The sequence below is a fragment of the Aquarana catesbeiana genome, linkage group LG06, assembly GCF_042186555.1.
Source record: "Aquarana catesbeiana isolate 2022-GZ linkage group LG06, ASM4218655v1, whole genome shotgun sequence".
In the NCBI taxonomy this organism is placed as follows: domain Eukaryota; kingdom Metazoa; phylum Chordata; class Amphibia; order Anura; family Ranidae; genus Aquarana; species Aquarana catesbeiana.
In genome coordinates, this window is record NC_133329.1 from 259,902,352 (window position 1) to 259,921,131 (window position 18,780).

The window sequence follows — 18,780 nt, forward strand, 5'->3', positions numbered from 1 at the left end:
AACAAACCTACAGTCCATGTCTTGTTTGCACCACCTGTATACTGCTGTTTCCTTTTTTTAATTTGGGTGCGGGGTTCCCCTTAATATCCATACAAGACCCAAAGGGCCTGGTAATGGACTGGGGGGTACCCATGTCGTTTGTCTCACTGATTTTCATCCATATTGCCAGGACCCGACATTACATTAAAGCCGTAAGCAGTTTTAAATGACTTTTATTCCTTTAAAAATGTCATTTTGTGCAGGGACTGTTCTAAGCACGGGAAACACACGCCACTTTACAGGCATACTATAGACACCCCGCAGGTACGATATTTAACCACTTCCCGCCCGCCCACGTCATATGACGTCCTGGGTTTTGGGCGGGTATATCTGAATGATGCCTGTAGTTACAGACATCATTCAGATATTGCCGGTTTCAGCCGGCGAATCTCTACACCATAGGAACAATCATAGCCGCCATTCAATCGACTGATCGTTCCTATGGGAGGCGAGAGGGGACGCCCCCCCCCTCCCGCCACCCTCCGGTGCTTGCTCCGACTCACTGTTATGATCGGTGAGGCGGAGAGCGGATCCGCCGGCGCCGGATGTAGATCATAGGGATTTCTGGTGGACCAGATGGTTGCCGGAGTCTCTCTGATCATCAGAGGCTGAGCGCGATGTTATGACATCACGCCCGGCCTCTCCATTCAAAAAAACGGCGCCGCTTCGGCTGGGAAGCGGTGATCGTTTTATTTTTTTTTTATTTCAGGCTTCCCAGCCTAGTGGTGAGATATGGGGTCTTATTGACCCCATATCTCACTATTAAGAGGACCTGTCATGTTATATTCCTATTACAAGGGATGTTTACATTCCTTGTAATAGGAATAAAAGTGATCAAAAATGTATTTTTTTCAAAAAAGTGTCAAAATAAAAAAAAAACATAATATAATTATCAATAAAAAAAAAAAATAAATAAAATTTAAAGCGCCGCTATCCCCGTGTGTTTGCACGCAGAAGCAAACGCATACATAAGTCCCGCCCACATATGAAAACGGTGTTCAAACCATATGAGGTATCCATGTGAGGTATCGCCGCGAACGTTGGAGCGAGAGCAATCATTTTGACCCTAGACCTCCTCTGTAACTCAAAACATGTAACCAGTAAAAAAATTTCAAGCGTCGCCTATGGGGATTTTTAAGTACCGAACAATGGCACCATTCTACGAACGTGTGCAATTTTGAAGCGTGACATGTTAGGTATCTATTTACTCGGCATAACTTCATCTTTCACAATATGCAAAAACATTGGGCTAACTTTACTGTTTTGTTTTTTTTTTTAAACACAAAACTGTTTTTTCCCAAAAAAAACGCGTTCGAAAAATTCCTGCGCAAATACCGTGTAAGATAAAAAGTTGCAACAACCGCCATTGTATTCTCTAGGGTCTTTGCTAAAAAAACATATATAATATTTGGGGGTTCTATGTAATTTTCTAGCAAAAAAATGATGATTTTTACATGTAGGAGAGAAATGTCAGAATTGGCCTGGTAAGGAATATTTCACTTTTTTTTTTTTACTTTAAGCATCATTAAAATAACTGCTCCCGAAAAAACGGCCGTTTTTAAAACTTTTTTTTTGCATTGATATATGTCCCCTGGGGCAGGACCCGGGTCCCCAAACCCTTTTTAGGACAATACCATGCAAATTAGCCTTTAAAATTAGCACTTTGGATTATGAACGTTCGAGTTCCATAGACGTCAATGGGGTTCTAACGTTCGTGTGAATTTTCGGTCTGTTCGCAGGTTCTGGTGTGAATTGAACCGGGGGGGTGTATGGCTCATTCCTACCTCTAACCCCTTTTATCCCTTCTCAATCTTCACAAGTGACTAGTGTTGTTTAACATAAGGGCACTGCTCTCATTTATCTGGAACTATGCTTAAAGGTGCCAGCCAAGTTGGATACAACAATTTGCTGAATGTTTTGCCAGTTGCTTTGATGTTAAGTGCCTGTGGGCTGAGGAGACAGAAAGGAGTGGTCTGACATAGTCAACAAAGTGCCGGTCCCCTACCTTTCTGCTGTCTTGATTGTATTTAACCACATTGTGTTTCTTTGCATACTACTTTACTAACAAAAACCCTTAGATTGTATAATTGCATTTATTACTGGTGCTTTGTTGCCTTCAGCTAAGATATCTTTATGACATACAGTCTTATGTTATTTACTCCTTTGTGTCAATCTTGCCACAAGTAAACAAAACTAAACTGTTTCATCAGTATTGTGTAAGATTTTTATTACTGGTATCAATGGGTAATAGTGACTGAACCCAGGGTGTCAGAGGTCTTGCAGCGTCAGGGCAACCAGTGGGGTACAGATTCTATCAGCGGCCCTCATGAGGGTACATATATTTACATTCTGTATCTATTATTAGCTATGTATGCCACCAATGTAGCCTACTTTCAAATTAAAATGCAGCTTGATTATGTATTCAGGTGTGGCAGCCCAAAATGTTACCTGTAGTCGGATCACAAATCACAGATGTCTCCTATCCATTTTAATTCTCCCTCTTGGTGGCTCAAACACCTATTTTAACCTCCCTGCCACAAGTATAAAAAAAAGCACTTTGAGCAAGGTTTTGTGATAAACTGGGAAACTTATTATTCAGTATTGATGCAATAAAGTTATAAGCTGACAATTTCAATGAGAACCATTAGGCTACTTTCACACTGAGCCGCAACTCGTTTTAGCGGGGCTTTAGCGCTGTTTAAGCGGCACCTTTGCGACACTTTTCGGCCTCTAGTGGGGTGCTTTTAACCCAAAAAAAAGGGTTACAAACTCCCATTTTGCAGCGCTTTAAAATCACTTTGAAAGTGCTGCCCATTCATTCCAATGGGCAGGGCGTTTTGGGAGCACTAAATACAGCACTTCCAATCCACCCCAAAGATGCTGCTTGCAGGGCTTTTCAGAATGTTCCGCAAGTGCACCACCTCAGTGTGAAAAGATACACTAGAATGAATGGGAGGTGATTTTCAGGTGCTCTGCAGAGGCTATTTCTAGCACTAAAGTGCCTGAAAACCGCTCCAGTGTGAAAGGGGTCTTATTGTTTTTAATCATTTGTGATGTCAGTAGTCAGTGAATTTTTTTTTTAAAGTTGTCTTCACACATTTATAAATCACCTAATGTATCGTACTGTAATTTTATAAGCATAGGATACATGATAGAGGTTGATTTCTTATGTTTGAAATACAGTTAATAGTTCAAAAATGAATGTGAGAAATTTTGTCTGTGAAGGTATCACTATTGGAGCTGCTTGCAGTCTGGCCTTAGTACGATCCATCCTCTGTGAAGCCGTGTCTCAGCTACCAGCAGAGAAAAGCAAGATCTTCCATGTCATTCTCCAGCAGCTGGCAAGACCTCACATACGAAGTGAAGCTGTAAGTATCACTCATATTACAAATGATCAGGGCTTTTTTTCTCAGAAAATAGTTGCAGAAATTCACTCTCCCCGCACAAATCCCTGCCCCCAACCACGCCCAAACCCCACCCCGATGCACCTTCCTTAGAGGAGAGAAGTACAGCGGTGCCAAATAATTGTAATAAGTAAAGGCTTAGAACTACAAGCACATGGCTCAGGAATATGTAACACACAAAGTACAGGACTCAAAACTTCATAACACACAGTAGTCAGGAGTGTGTAATTGAGCAGTGCATATCACATAAGGCGCAGAAAAAAAAAATCAGCCAGCAGGATAGTACTTACATTTAATGCGAAGCATCCCTTGTTCTCAGAAATATGGAGCATATAGGCCTGTGTACAGAGGGCAGGGGGCAGGGGTCAGCAATATGTAAACACAGAGCCCAGCACAAAGAGAGCAGTGGTAAAGCATATGTAATATGCAGTCCAGCATACAGAGTGCAGGGCTCAGGAGTATGTAACGCAAAACCCATTGTACAGAGTATAGCAATAATAAGGAGTACCTTCGAGAAGCCTTTATTATGTAACGTACAGCATAGCATACAGAGTATAGCAGTTCTGAGTATGTAATGTGCAAGATGTTACAAAATTCGCACCACTGGACCCTGCAGGCTGTGCCATACATTATATACTCTTGGTCACTAAACCTGTATGCTTTACTGTCCCCCAGTAAATATCCCTGGTCTTCCCCCTCAAGTATCCCCCCAAAAGCAACCATCAAATACTCAATTCTGCTTATCTCTTTGCTTACCTCTGTGTCTCCCATCCACACCTAACCTCTGCAACCCTCATCCACAGCTCACCTCTTCTTTCCCCTGTCCACAGTGCCACTCTGCACCCCTATCCACAACTCACCTTTGCTCCCTCCACCGTCAACATCTCACCTCTGCACCCCTCTAACTACAGCTTACACCCCTAGTCCACAACTCACCTCTGCACCCCCATCCATATTATCTCTTCTCCCCTTCGCACCCCCATATAAAGCTCACCCCAATCCACAGCTCTCACCTTTGTCACCTCCCATGTTTCACCTCTGCACCTCCAGCTTCCCCTACAGCTCTCACCTCTGCACAGCCTGCCCCATTCTCCACAGCTCTCATTTTGCACAACCTGCCCTCCCCCCTCCACATCTCTCACTTTGCACAACCTGCCTTCTGCCGCTCTTACCTCTGTACAAAGCTCCCTCCTTCCCAGTTCTCCTCTCTGGACACATTTCCACCCCCAAGCTGTCCTCTCTGCTAAAATTCCCCCTCTCCTCTCTGCACAAACCCCCCCACTTTCCCAGCCCTCCTCTCAAATCCCCCCACCTTCCCAGCCCTCCTCTCAAATCCTCACACTTTCCTAGCCCCCCTATCTGCAACCCCCCCCCCACTTTCCCAGCCCTCCTCTCCGCACACATCCCCCCCACTTTCCTAGCTCTCCTCCTCTCCACACAAATTCCCCCCCACTTTCCCAGCTCTCTTCTCCACACAAATTCCCCCCCCCCACTTTCCCAGCTCTTCTCTGCACAAATCGCCCCCACTTTCCCAGCCCTCCTATCTGTAAACCTCCCCCCCACTTTCCCAGCCCTCCTCTCCGCACACACACCCCCCCACTTTCCCAGCCCTCCTCTCCGCACACCACCCCACTTTCCCAGCTCTCCTCTGCACAAATCTCCTCCACTTTTCCAGCCCTCCTCTCCGCACAAATTCCCCCCCACTTTCCACACATTTTTTTTCCAGTTTTCCTCTCTAAAAAGTTTTCCCCCAGTTCTCCTCCATGCTCAAATCCCCCCACGCACTTTCACAGTTCTCTCTGCACAATCCCCCCTCCCCCTTTCTTTCACAGTTCTCTCTCCGCAAACTCACTCCCTGGAGAGCTCTCTCTCCCTCCCCCCATTTTTCATTCCCAACTCCCTCACCTTTTCCACCGCCAGTGCCCCAATCCATATGGTATGCGCAGGCTTTTTTTTCAGCTGATCGAGGAATTGTAGCTGGGACGGAGTTTCAGGGCTCCTCCGCTCTCCGTGCTAAAATGTGAGTAGAGGTGGGGATGGAAGCTGCCTCCTGAATTAACACAGGCAGCTGTATGTTGCTGTGCAAAGACCCGAAGAATTCGATGGCTGCGCAGCATTAGTGTGTCATGACAGGTTGGAGCAGAGAGGGCTGTCATAGGGCTCAGCGTTCCGCCACGTTCCGGCAGAAAAAAAGCCCTGCAAATTATCAAATTTAAACCTAGGAATGGGTCCATTCAAAATATTTTCTTTGGGGATTAGGTCATCTGATTTATACAAATGAATGATCACATATGCTAACCTGTTAGGTGTATGATTCAGTCAAATGTACAGTACATTGGTAGCACCAAATTGCCATTCTATTTTAATAAAATACAGAGTTCCATGTAGTCCGGTGCTTGGCTAAGAATTGAGAGTGAGAGAAACACTGGCTGCAGCTGCTCTCTGTAGCTGCTTCCCTGCGGCACTGAACTTGTTAACAGCTGTGTCAGCAAGAGGAGGGAGCTGCTGAGCAGGAAGAGTTTAATAGACTGAGTCAGGCAGCACTGCACTCTAGGAATTGTAGTCCAGGAGAAAGAGACTATACTAAAAACAAAAGCTTTTGAACTGCATTTCCCCACAGGAGATTGCCAGGATGAGGGGAAAGAGCTGCATTTTCTCAGGCTCTATAGGACACAGTTGGCCATGTCCTATGCGTGTGCACTGCCACTGCTGCATTGGATCCAGAGTGCTGCGTTCTTGGTGCTGACAGTCAGAGTCACCTGGGTGCAAAACAAAGAGTGGACAAATCTCTGTGTGTGTCTAGATCATGAGCTGCAATATCATTGGGACTGGTGAGCTGCTGCTGTGGGGAATTACTATCTGCTGTTAAAGAGACTGAGCTTTGAGGAACTGACCATTAAGCTATCTAGTAGCCTTATTGCTATCTGCAGGCTTGACTGGGTCTATTCTCATGTGCACCAACAGTTCAACTGGGCCCCAAAGCTAAAGCCTTAGGACTAAAGACTGTCCTTATAGTTGTCAGTGTGTATGTCCCACCTCCTTTCTCAGGGTCTCTATTATATAGTCTCTCAGAAAAAATCTCTTTGTGTGGTCCAGCTAAGTTACTGATAATGGGAGACTTCAACGCTATACTTGACCCTGGTTTGGATAGACTAATTCCCCCCAAATATTTCTCCGGAGATCTTTTTAATTGGGCCTAGATCATAGGCCTGATAGAGGCTTGGCGATGGAAAAAACCCATTAACTAGATCATATTCTTGTTTTTCAATCTTAAGACTGCCTCCCGTATAGATCTAGCTTTTGCTAATTCGGCTATATTAGCAGATACGGTAGATGTTAAATATTTGCCTAGTGGGTTATCTGATCATGCTCCGTTAATGCTCACACTTTGTCTTTATTATTTTCGGGATGCTGCCCAGTGGAGATTGGGAACCCACTGGATTTTACATTTAGATGTGTTTAATAAAATTCCACCCCTTCTAACAGAGTACTGGGAACTTAATGCAGGGTCTTCCACTCCAGCAATAACGTGGGATGCTTTTAAGGCCTATACCAGAGGATAACATATATCCATTATTAGGCGGTTAATAGGGCCCAACGAGCAAATAGTGATCTTTTGCAGGCTACAGTGGATGAAAAAACAGCCCAATGGGGGGCGCATGCGTGGCGCGATGCGGGAAGGAGGCGAGTAGCTACAGCTCCGTCGGACCCGGTCATTGCAGGCTTAAATACCAGGGCTACATAGCTCATACCCCGGCAAAAACAACACCGATACCTGGGGAACACCTCCATTCATGCCTGCAAGGAGATCTGGGCATTTTAATCGTTCACAGCACAACCTCACTAACTTTCTCCTTGACGCTGCAGCCAGGCAAAGCAGGAGGATGTCCCAAGATGGCGCCAGCTCTCAGGCGGTCTCTGGGAAACATCCATCCAACCCCTCATCTAACACTGGGAACTGTGAGTACACCTCTCCCCTTTCTAAGGCCGATTTAGATGCCAATCTAACTACCATTTTTGATAAACTGGCAGACAAGATTAAAAGTGAGGTACATAAATCCACTGCGGCCCTGTCTCAAGAGATTGCTAGTATTGGCAGCCGCACAGACATCTTGGAAACTAAACATGATGAACTATCACTTGCTCATAATGATCTAAGGAAAGATTATGAATCACTAGCTGACAGCTTTGCCTTTATGCAAGCTCAAGTTGAAGATTTAGATAACAGAAATAGATGCCACAACATCAGACTACGTGGCGTCCCAGAATCGGTCACAGATCTTATGCCCACAGTCTCCAAGATTTTTCATAACCTCCTACCAGATAAACCATTATCAGCATTTACATGCGATAGAATACACAGAGCATTATGCCCTAAACCCACATCAGATAAACCACCTGGAGACATTATTATGTGCATGAAAGATTTCTTGGTTAAAGACATCATGCGTGCTGCGAGGAACTCGCCCAATATTGCCCTGGATGGTAAAAAGCTGCAGATTTCCCCTGATTTCTCTCCTGCTACCTTAGACGGAAGACACAGGATGAAAGAGGTCACCAATATTCTACAAGCAGCAAGAATAAAATATAGATGGGGTTTTCCATTTAAACTCACTATTCCATACAGCGGTTCCACATATACAGTGTACAACATTATTGAGGGCAAGGAATTGCTTGTAAAACTGGGCCTGCTGGAACCAGAACCTCCTAACCATTTCCCTTCAACCCCAAGACCCTCCCCAATTTGATCTACTCTGTCCTCTAGACGCAATACAAACGACCAAAGAAGATGACGTCAACCATTTCAAGATCAAGCCTCTTGAACACACACTAAGCTCCTCTAGATATTGGAATTATCTGTTCATGTTCTAAGTTTTTTTTTTCCTTTTTCTTTAACAAGATTGTACTGGCAATTTTTACAGCCAACATTGACTGTCTGGTGCCAAGTTCAGCCGCTTTCCCGAGCGGATACACATGATGCCCTTCTCCACCTCTGGTGCACCCTTCCATTTGAAAATGGACAGAACTTTTGTACCTGTAGCCCTCTTCCATTTTTTTTTTCTTTGAAAAAGACAAAACCATCGTTGTTCTTGCACCTTGTCTCTACGAACTTCCACCTTTGTGTCTATTCTTATTGATAGAGACTTGTTTTCACTGTCTGCCATAAGTCCTAACGTCAGAGAAAGAAATGATTTTTCCCCTTCTCCCTCTCCCCTCATCCCCTTCCCCCCTCCTCCCCTTCCCCCCCTCCTCCTCCTCCCCATCCATCCACCCCCTGGTTATTATTTCTTGATGTTTTAAGCTAGCTTAATCAAATAGCCTGTTATGTCCGCTGCCGCTGGATTGTCCCCCCTCCTGCTTTCACGGTTAACTGCAGCACCCTTACTCGTAGGGATGTTGCACCTGGCTGTGCTTGCACGTGATTTGTCCTTTGAAATTTATTTAACATTTCAGTGACAAGATAATTCTTGTCCCATTGTTCCTGTTTTACTTTCTTTTTTTACATGTTAATCTTGCCCTTAAGGCCAACGACAAATTTATCTTGATAATCGGAAGTTATCGTAATAATTTTCAGTTAAACAGATAAAACAATGTTATATTTTCCTTTGTTACGATATGGTATTCTTAAGGTATGGTATGCAACCCAGGTTGTTCCTTCAATTTTTTTCGCATAATTCTCCCCAACTTTTAAAAATTATAGACACTGAATTTTCTGAACACACACAAGAGCTCTCTCTATTTATATTACTTCATGTATACATGATAGATTTTTTTCATAAACATTATTTCTTACCCATGACCAATGGTTCTTAAAATCCTATCACATAACGTACAGGGTTTTAATTCACCCCATAAACGGAAAAAAGCCTTCCAACATTATAAGAGACTGGGGGCGGATGTCATACTCATGCAAGAAACGCACTTTTCTTCCACTAATCACCCTAAATATTTTAACAAGACCTATAACCAATATTATTATACTACTTTCCATAACAAAACTCGAGAGGTAGACATTTTTATCCGCAATACCATTGTTGTAGACATACAAAACATATACAAGGATGTAGATAGCCGCTATATTATTATTTTTTCGAAATCCTTGATCGATATAGCTCTCCCCACATAATTTTAGGCAGGGCATTTTAATCTGACCTCACACCCGGCCCTTGATAGAAATAAAATATCATTATCTTCCAAAGCTTTCTCTAAATCACTGAACCGTTCCATAAACAAATGCCAACTCATTGATTCTTGGAGGGCTCACAATGTTGGAATTAGGGCTTATACACATTATTCACATCCTCATGATGTCTATGCCAGACTTGATTATATATTCTGCACCCCCATTTTGTTAGCTAACTCCTCTAAAGCCCTTATCCACCCTTGCCCTTGGTCAGATCATGATATTACCTCATTTGTAACATCACATATAGGACTCTTACCCTCCCCTTACAATTGGCGACTAAATAACTCAATTTTAACTGACTCATCAATAACACAATCTATTACATCACACATTGAAAACTACTTTACAGAAAAAGCTATTGATGACACTCCTCCTACAACACTCTGGGTAGCTCATAAAGCTGTTTTACGTGGTCATCTAATTAGTCTAGCCGCAAACAGAAGTAAAGAAAGACTCACAATATCAAAAGTCTTACTAGAGATCTAAACTTTCTATACAACAAATTACAACATAACCCTACTCAAGAAATCACAAAACAGATTCAAGACAAACGCAAGGCTTTGGATCTTATTTTATCAGCAAATACAGAAAAATCCCTTAGATTTTCAAAAGCCAAATTTTTACTACACAGTAATTCTCCTTCAGCCATGTTCGCCAAAAAAATTAACCATGAACACAAACTCCCTCACATATATAAACTTAGAGATCAGTCTGGAAACATGATCACCCATCCACAAGACGTTCTAAACATATTCTCCTCCTTCTATAAGGATCTACTTTCTAGTCCACAACCTTCTCTCAATCACTCCTCAAAAACATGGCTAGATGATATCCAATTACCTACTCTTAACTCACAACAAATAGAATCCCTTAATGCTCCCTGTACAGAAGCAGAAATAATCAAAATAATTGGATCTCTCAAGACTTCTACCGCCCCTGCCCCAGATGGCTTCTCATCTTCATACTATAAAAAATCTGCTTCTCTTTTAACCCCCTACCTGACCAAACTCTTTAATCATATTCTTAATGGCAATCACTTCCCAGATGAGACGCTCCTATCTAACCTCTCCCTTATCCCCAAACCACTCAAAGACCACTCTCTTCCCCAAAACTATCACCCTATATCAGTCCTTAATAATGACCTTAAAATCTTTGGGAGACTGCTTTCTGATAGATTGGCAGCGGTCATTACAAATTTAATCAATATTGATCAAACTGGCTTCATCCCCGGACGACAGATTGTTGATAATGTTAGACTAGTCACTAATATTATACAAAACGCAAATATACACTCCCGCCAACTATGTCTCCTTAGTTTAGATATCCATAAAGTGTTTGACAGCATTAGCTGGTCATATCTCAACTTTCTTCTGCCCAAATATGGAATCTCAGATAAATTCCTGCAATGATTTAACACACTCTATCACACCCCTCAAACCAGAATCAAAATCCCTGGACATAATTCTGATTTCTTCCCCCTCAGTAGAGGAACTAGACAAGGTTGCCCCTTATCACCACTTTTGTTTGCCCTTGCAATTGAACCATTAGCCCACAAGATCAGAAATAGCATTGATATAAAAGGATATACTAAAGGAAAGAGTGTCTTCAAACTCAGCTTATACGCTGACGATGCACTTATATTTCTTACAGATCCCCTTACTTCTATCCCATCTCTCCTTAAAGAACTCAAATTCTTCCACACCATTTCAGGCCTTAAAATTAACACCAATAAATGTTCTGCTCTACCAATTAATTATACCCAAGATACTCAATCCCTATTATCAAATAACTTCCCATTTGTGTGGTGTCCCCAATCATTTAAATATCTTGGTGTCACAATCCCCTCAACACACAATCTCTTATATAAATCCAACTATATCCCATTATTTGGGCCCAAAAATGTATAATAGAATTGTCGCATTATATTCCAACTCAAGAGCTAAAGTGAGAACAAATGGAATACTATCAGAATATATACAAATATCAAATGGAACTCGACAAGGATGTCCCCTTTCTCCATTACTATACATAATAGTAATGGAACATTTAATTACGGCTATAAGGAAAAATAAAGATATTAAAGGTATAAAAGTGAGAGATAAAGAATACAAGACGGCCGTATATGCAGATGACCTGTTAATATATATAACTAATCCTATCATAACAATACCAAATTTAATGAAAGAATTTAAGAGATTTGGGGAAATTAGTAATTTTAAAGTTAATTACGATAAATCTGAGATGCTGAACATATCATTGACAGAACAAACATACTCACTTCTGCAGAATGATTTTCCATTTAAATGGAAACAAGAAGCAATTAAATATTTAGGTATAATGATTCTGAAAGATTTGGACTCACTACAGGTTTTGAACTATGACGCGACAATCTATAAACTAATTAAGTTATTACAAAAATATGATAAAATAACACACTCCTGGACTGCAAGAATTAATATAGTTAAAATGGATATACTTCCAAAGCTATTACATGTTTTTCAAACAATCCCTCTTGTTCCTCCTAAAAAGCTATTAATGGATTTAAAGAAAGCTGTAGCGAGTTTTATATGGGTTCATAAAAATCCCTGTATTAAGAGGGAAATATTAATTAGGAAAAAAAAATGGAGGAATGGCATTACCAGACTTTGTAAAATATCTACAGGCAGCATCACTGACTAGTATCATAGATTGGTATCATAATAAAGAAGCCAAACAATGGGTCAAATTACAAGAAGAAATAATAGGTCCACAAATGAGGTTTCTCCCATGGATAAATCCCCAACTAAGACCAAAAAAAAAGAACTAACAATTTTTGTTAATGCTACATTAAAAATCTGGGACATTATAATAAAGGGGGAGAAACTTTCTACAATAGATGGACCCATGACAGCGCTGTTTTGGAACCCTGAATTCCCGCCAACTCTGGGGGTTATTAAATACCTTAAGTGGCATAGAAATGAGAACATAAGGCTGGTACAGATACTAGAGGATGGGAAAATGCCAAAATTACAGAATATAGGATTTGAAGATAAAAATAAATGGCTACAATACCAGCAGTTAAAATAATTTATAGAAGGTAAAATACTGAAGATAAATAGACCAATAACTAAATTTGAAAAAAATATTAATAGAGAAGAAGGATCCAACTAAGAAACTATCAAAGATATATGATTTATTACTCCCTTCTGGTCCATTTAGAGAATTAACAGGAATGAAAAAATGGGAAAAAGAAATGGGAGACATAATTATAGAAGAAGAATGGGGAAAATTTTTTGAAATAATACACAAAACAACAATAGCTAATGGATCACATCTGGTTTGGCTGCCAGAGAGTGAAGGAATTTTGGAATAAGATTTTTGAGATCTACCAGAAAGTGTCAGGTGAAGTAGTAAAACCAAGTATAGAAATCTCAATATTCTTGCTGACAAGGGATCCAATAAAGAAAATTAGAAAAGACATCTTGCATTACATGACATCTGCGGCTAGAACAATAATAGCATGAAAATGGAAAGGAGAAGATGTACCTACAAATGCAGAATGGATATGTGAAATGAACGAAATCCAGTATATGGAAAAACAGATAAGAGAAGAAGGGTATATAACAAATAAACTGCCAGAAAAAAAAATTTTTTTTTTTTTTTTTTTGTGAGTATGGGGGTTAGGATGAATAGTAGGAATTAAAAGTAAGAAAAGAGGGGAATGATAAGAGATTAATAATTGTATTAAAGATATTTTTAATTGAGTGTTAAGAATATGAAATGTTGTATAAATGACAATGTATGGATTGTTTCATTTTTTAAAATTTAATAAAGAGAAACTGAAAACCAACTATATCCCATTATTTTCTCATATCATATCCCTTTTAAAATCCTGGTCATCCTTCCATATATGCTTCCTGGGTAGAATATGTGCCATTAAAATGACGATCCTCCCTAAACTCCTATACTATTTCCGTGCCCTACCAATTAATGTCCCAAAATCTAAATTGACTTCCCTTCAAAGAGAAATTAACAAATTTATATGGGCGGAAATAAACCCCAGATTTAGCTATGCCCTTATGCATAGACCTTAATCCACAGGCGGCCTAGGCCTTCCTAATCTGTGGCTCTATTACCTTGCAGCCAGATTAACGCAACTCACCCAGTGGTTTACCCCCACCCATGAAACTCCATGGAAACAATTCGAAACCATTTCCATTTTCCCACTACACCTGCAAGGAATATTATGGTCCAATACCACTTCCTATAATAAACTTATTAAATACAATAATATCATTGCACAATTTTATCAACTATGGAATAAGTATAAAGATATATTCAAACTCTCCTCAGACACTCGCCCTTTAGCCTCCTTTTTGGGAGATCCTATATTTATATATGCCTACAACAACAGACAATCCTTCTCCCTTTGGATCAATAAAAATCTTACCACACATAGATCCCTTCAATCAAAGTGGGAATTTACTCCATTCTCTACATTACAAGCTACACATGGTCTATCTTCTGTTGAACTCCATCACTACCATCTAATTAAAAACTTTTACGCAAAATATTTTGCTCTCACAACACATCCTTCTTACACTACATTTGAACAAATATGCGTCTCGTCTTCCAGAGACAGAGGCCTCATCTCAAGACTATATAATTACCTTAACAACTTTGGAGTGCCATATAAAACTACACAGAAGCTTCATTGGGAAGCAGACATGGATGTCTCATTCAGTATTGATGAGTGGACCTCCATGTCGGACAACCTCCGCAAAAGTAATAAGGCTATCTCCTTTAGAGAAACCCCGATAAAAATATTTTCCAGATGGTACCTAACCCCTTCAAAACTTCACACATACTACCCATCCATTTCTCCAAATTGTTTTAGGGGATGCTCGGTTCCTGGTACTCTCATACACACATTTTGGAGTTGCAACCACCTTAATCAAATTTGGCTCCAAGCCATTGAGATAATAGAAAACTCCTCCAAACAAAAAATTACTCCCACCCCTCAGATATGTTTGCTGTACGCTAACATACCAAACATTCCCTCTCCTTGTATGAGATTATTTCACTCCTTGTGCAGCTCCATACATTGGATGATAGCCTATAACTGGAAATCCAACAATTTACCCTGGCAACAAGTAATTAACAGAATGGAATTACTTAAACTCTCTGAATGGATATATCACACTCTTAATGATACAATCCATATTCACAAAAGAAAAAGGTCTTATTGGATTCCAACTTAAAAATTTCAATGTGATATTACCCTATATTTCTATAACCCTTTATACTCGTAACTCATTATACTGCATATCATTCCTGTAAAAGCTTATGATTAATAATTTTACTACTATGTTAGTAACTCGTTGTTAGCTTGCCTGGTTCTCATTTATTTAGATAGTTACAGCTTTCCCATACATTTCATGCCCAGTTTCCACAAGATAGTTTAATGATTACACAATCCACTCTAGAATCAGTGCTTAGGTCTGAATGTACAGAGAGGTCCACCTCGAGGTTATATTCCAATCTTAACCTAATTTCCCTACTGCCATTGGAGGGTCTTAGGGCTAGGATGGGTGCGAGACATACCGGATCTGTACATGGAAGACTGGAGGAGTGTGTGGGATTTCCCTTTGCGATCCTTGGTGTCTTTGAGAGACCGTATGATCCAATTTAAATTGGTACATAGAGCATATCTTACACCATACAGACTTCGGAAATATAAATCCTGAGTGCTCTTCTGAGTGTTGGCGGTGTGGAGCAGTTCAGGGGGATTTCTCACACATCTTCTGGACCTGTCCACATGTAGCTATTTTTTGGGAAGAAGTGATAGATCTGTTGAATTCTGTTACCTCTGCTCCCTTGCCGGTTTCTATGTCTGTTGGGTCTGGTCAAGGTTACTCTTCCTACAGTGTCAGAGTGAGTGTTTGCTAATACTACATTATTCTATGCAAGAAAAGCTATTGCTTTGTATTGGAAGAAATCCTCTTCTCCCACGCTTTTATACTGGAAACAATTGGTAAATAATAATCTTCCACTGTATAGAGATACCTACACGAATAGGGGTTGTCCCAGGAAGTTTGGCAAAGTCTGGGCAAAGTGGCTGGATAAGCCATATGCGGCATCTAATACTTATGGGCGGACTTAAGTTTATTGCATATGGGTTGATAGTTAATTTGGTAAACGGTATGGTTTAGATCTCATTCGAGTCAAAATATTTTTCTTTTTCGTTAACTATTTTTTTGTTCTAATTTGCTATTTTGAATTGATGGCTACTATACTATGCAATGTGATTGGATTTTGAAGCTGCTTTATTATTTTGATTCAATGTGTATGATGTTTTTTATTTTTGTCTTGTTTTGTCTGTTTATTAAGAAAATAAATAAAAAGATGTATGTATAAAAAAAAAAAAGACTGTCCCTTTACAGTTGCTACACCTTCACCAGAGACCTTCACCTATTGCTTATGCTAAAAGGTACCTCTCAGGGGACATTGCACTATATCCCAACCATTCTCCTGGAGTAGACTTCTTATAGTATTATTATTCGCATTACAGTAAATGCTTATATGCACTGTTTATTGCAAATCTACCTTCTGTGTGTTCATTTATTCTCAAACCACCATTTATTCTAACCCTTACCAATACACTGAATTAATCACCACTGAACAGTTTTGTGTATATTTCCTGGTGCTAATTCACAGCTGAGATAAAGGTATCTATACTCACATTCTTATAAGTGCTTGCAGTAATTTTCATTCAACCAGGTTTGTCAGAGGGCTGAGGTTGTTCTTGAAATCTAGGTGCAGAACAGAGAACACAAATTACCAAGCAGCTCCTGTGGGGGCAGCGCTACAAACAGAAAAAGAAAAACGAACTTGTTTTAATTATTGAACACATGCTGTCTCTTAGAATTTTTTTTAGTAAGGTATTACAAAGAGCATTGTGAAGAGCACATTATGCAGAGCAATTCAAACTCAGCAATTATATGGCAACAGTAATGTTATCTGTAGCTATGAGTTATTGAACTATCATCACTGCTCAGTGCACTCTCAATAATAAACATTTCTGATAGCAGAGAAATGTATTTTAAGATTTTTTTCAGCTAGGCAATCTTTACAAATTTTCAATACACTGAAATCTGATTGGCTGCTCTAAGTTATTGCACTTTTGCAGTGTTATTGCTCATTTATCTGTTTTACCTTAAAAAGTGGGGCAAATCAGCATTTCTAATAATCTATGTAGTAACCAAGGAAAACAATTGGTAACACACTATGCCGTGAAGGACTGAAATCCTGCAGCGCCCGTAAGTTCCCCCTGCTCAAGAAAGCACATCTACATACTCGTCTGAAGTTTGCTAATGAATATCTGAATGATTCCGAGGAGAACTGGGTGAAAGTATTGTGGCCAGATGAGACCAAAATTAAGCTCTTTGGCATCAACTCAATATGCCGTGTTTGGAGTAGGAGGAATGCTGCCTATGACCCCAAGAACACCATCCCCACCATCAAACATGGAGGTGGAAACATTATGTTTGGGGGTGTTTTTCTGCTAAGGGGACAGGACAACTTCACCGGGATGATGGACGGGGCCATGCATCATCAAATCTTGGGTGAGAACCTCCTTCCCTCAGCCAGGGCATTGAAAATGGGTCATGGATGGGTATTCTAGCATGACAATGACCCAAAACACATGGCCAAGGCAACAAAGAAGTGGCTCAAGAAGCACATTAAGGTCCTGGAGTGGCCTAGCCAGTCTCCAGACCTTAATCCCATGGAAAATATGTGGAGGGAGCTGAAAGTTCGAGTTACCATACGTCAACCTCAAAACCTTAATGACTTGGAGAGAATCTGCAGAGAGGAGTGGGACAAAATCCCTCCTGAGATGAGTGCAAACCTGGTGGCCAACTACAAGAAACGTCTGACCTCTGATTGCCAACAAGGGTTTTGCCACCAAGTACTAAGTCATATTATGCAAAGGGGTCAAATACTTATTTCAATTGCTAAAATACAAATCAATTTATATATATATTTTTGTTGTTATTGTGTTTCTCACTGTTAAAATAAACCTACCATTAAAATTATAGACTGATCAATTCTTTGTCAGTGGACAGACGTACAAAATCATCAGGGGATCAAATACTTTTTTTCCTCACTGTACTTATCTTTAGCTGTCCAACTTTTATATGTAGACATTAGAATGGTGACTGCTGGATTGGAATTTGACAAAGAGATCAAAAAAGAACAAACTATAGGTGAAAATATAAAACATCCTATAGTAGGGCGGTGGCATAATTGTATGTCTCCTACATTGTGAAGCCTAGCCAATATGTAGCGATAGAAAGCTATCATTGCTGACCTCCTATTTTTTGACTCACTGACCTAGAACACACACAGGCAGAAAGCTAAGTCAGAATTCCTGATTGCAGACTTGATATCAAGGACTTCAAAGTTTTTAAGCTTGCAAAGAAGAAAGAAATGGCTGCACATCCAGAACTTCCGATTGCCTTTTATTTTGTTTCACAAAGATAACACCAAAGACACCAAACTGTGGTACCCAGATGTGCAGCCATTTCTTTCTTCTTTCCAAGTTTCCCACGGAGGCGGGCAGCCCTGGAGCAGCGGTTCTTTTTCTTGCCAAAGTTTTTAAGCTATTGGATCAATGTGACAGTCATGCAAATAGCATAGCCAAATAGGACAGGTCAACAATAGCAGGCTACTTATTTATCTGTGCAAAGAGAACCTTTCATTCTGATGACAATAAAATTAACGTGGATGTAAAACCCTAACTTTAGCATGCAAAGTGTTGTGTATTATTAACAATTTTAAATACTTTTTTTTTTACCCTTTTCCAAAAATGTTTTGCATCTCACTGCTGCTGCTCTCATGAAACCAGTTCTTTTCTGCATACACGTCCTCCATTGATGGCTACATTGCATTTAAGAAGGTTTCCCAGTGGTGACAACAATGGGTCAAGCTTCTGCAATGTGTGTTTAATGATCACTTGTAGTGGATGAACATTTGCTTGTACATGACAAGAAGGGCCTGAAAAAAGAACTTTATCAGCAGGATCATAAGGTATTATTTAAATCAAAGTTGCAGATTTAAATAATACTGAAAACTACTTTTTGAAATCACATTAATATGTTAACGTAGTAT

The 18,780-nt window shown here is 40.3% G+C and overlaps 1 protein-coding gene across 2 annotated transcripts in view; it reads left to right on the forward strand.

The window, feature by feature from the left end:
- Window positions 1–18,780, forward strand: part of LOC141146727 (aldehyde oxidase 1-like) — a 238,943-nt gene that overhangs the window by 101,855 nt on the left and 118,308 nt on the right. For both annotated transcript variants that reach the window (XM_073633237.1, XM_073633236.1), the window contains exon 4: window positions 3,265–3,407. In XM_073633237.1, the coding sequence (XP_073489338.1) occupies window positions 3,265–3,407 (143 nt within the window). The remainder of the gene's footprint in view (window positions 1–3,264; window positions 3,408–18,780) is intronic.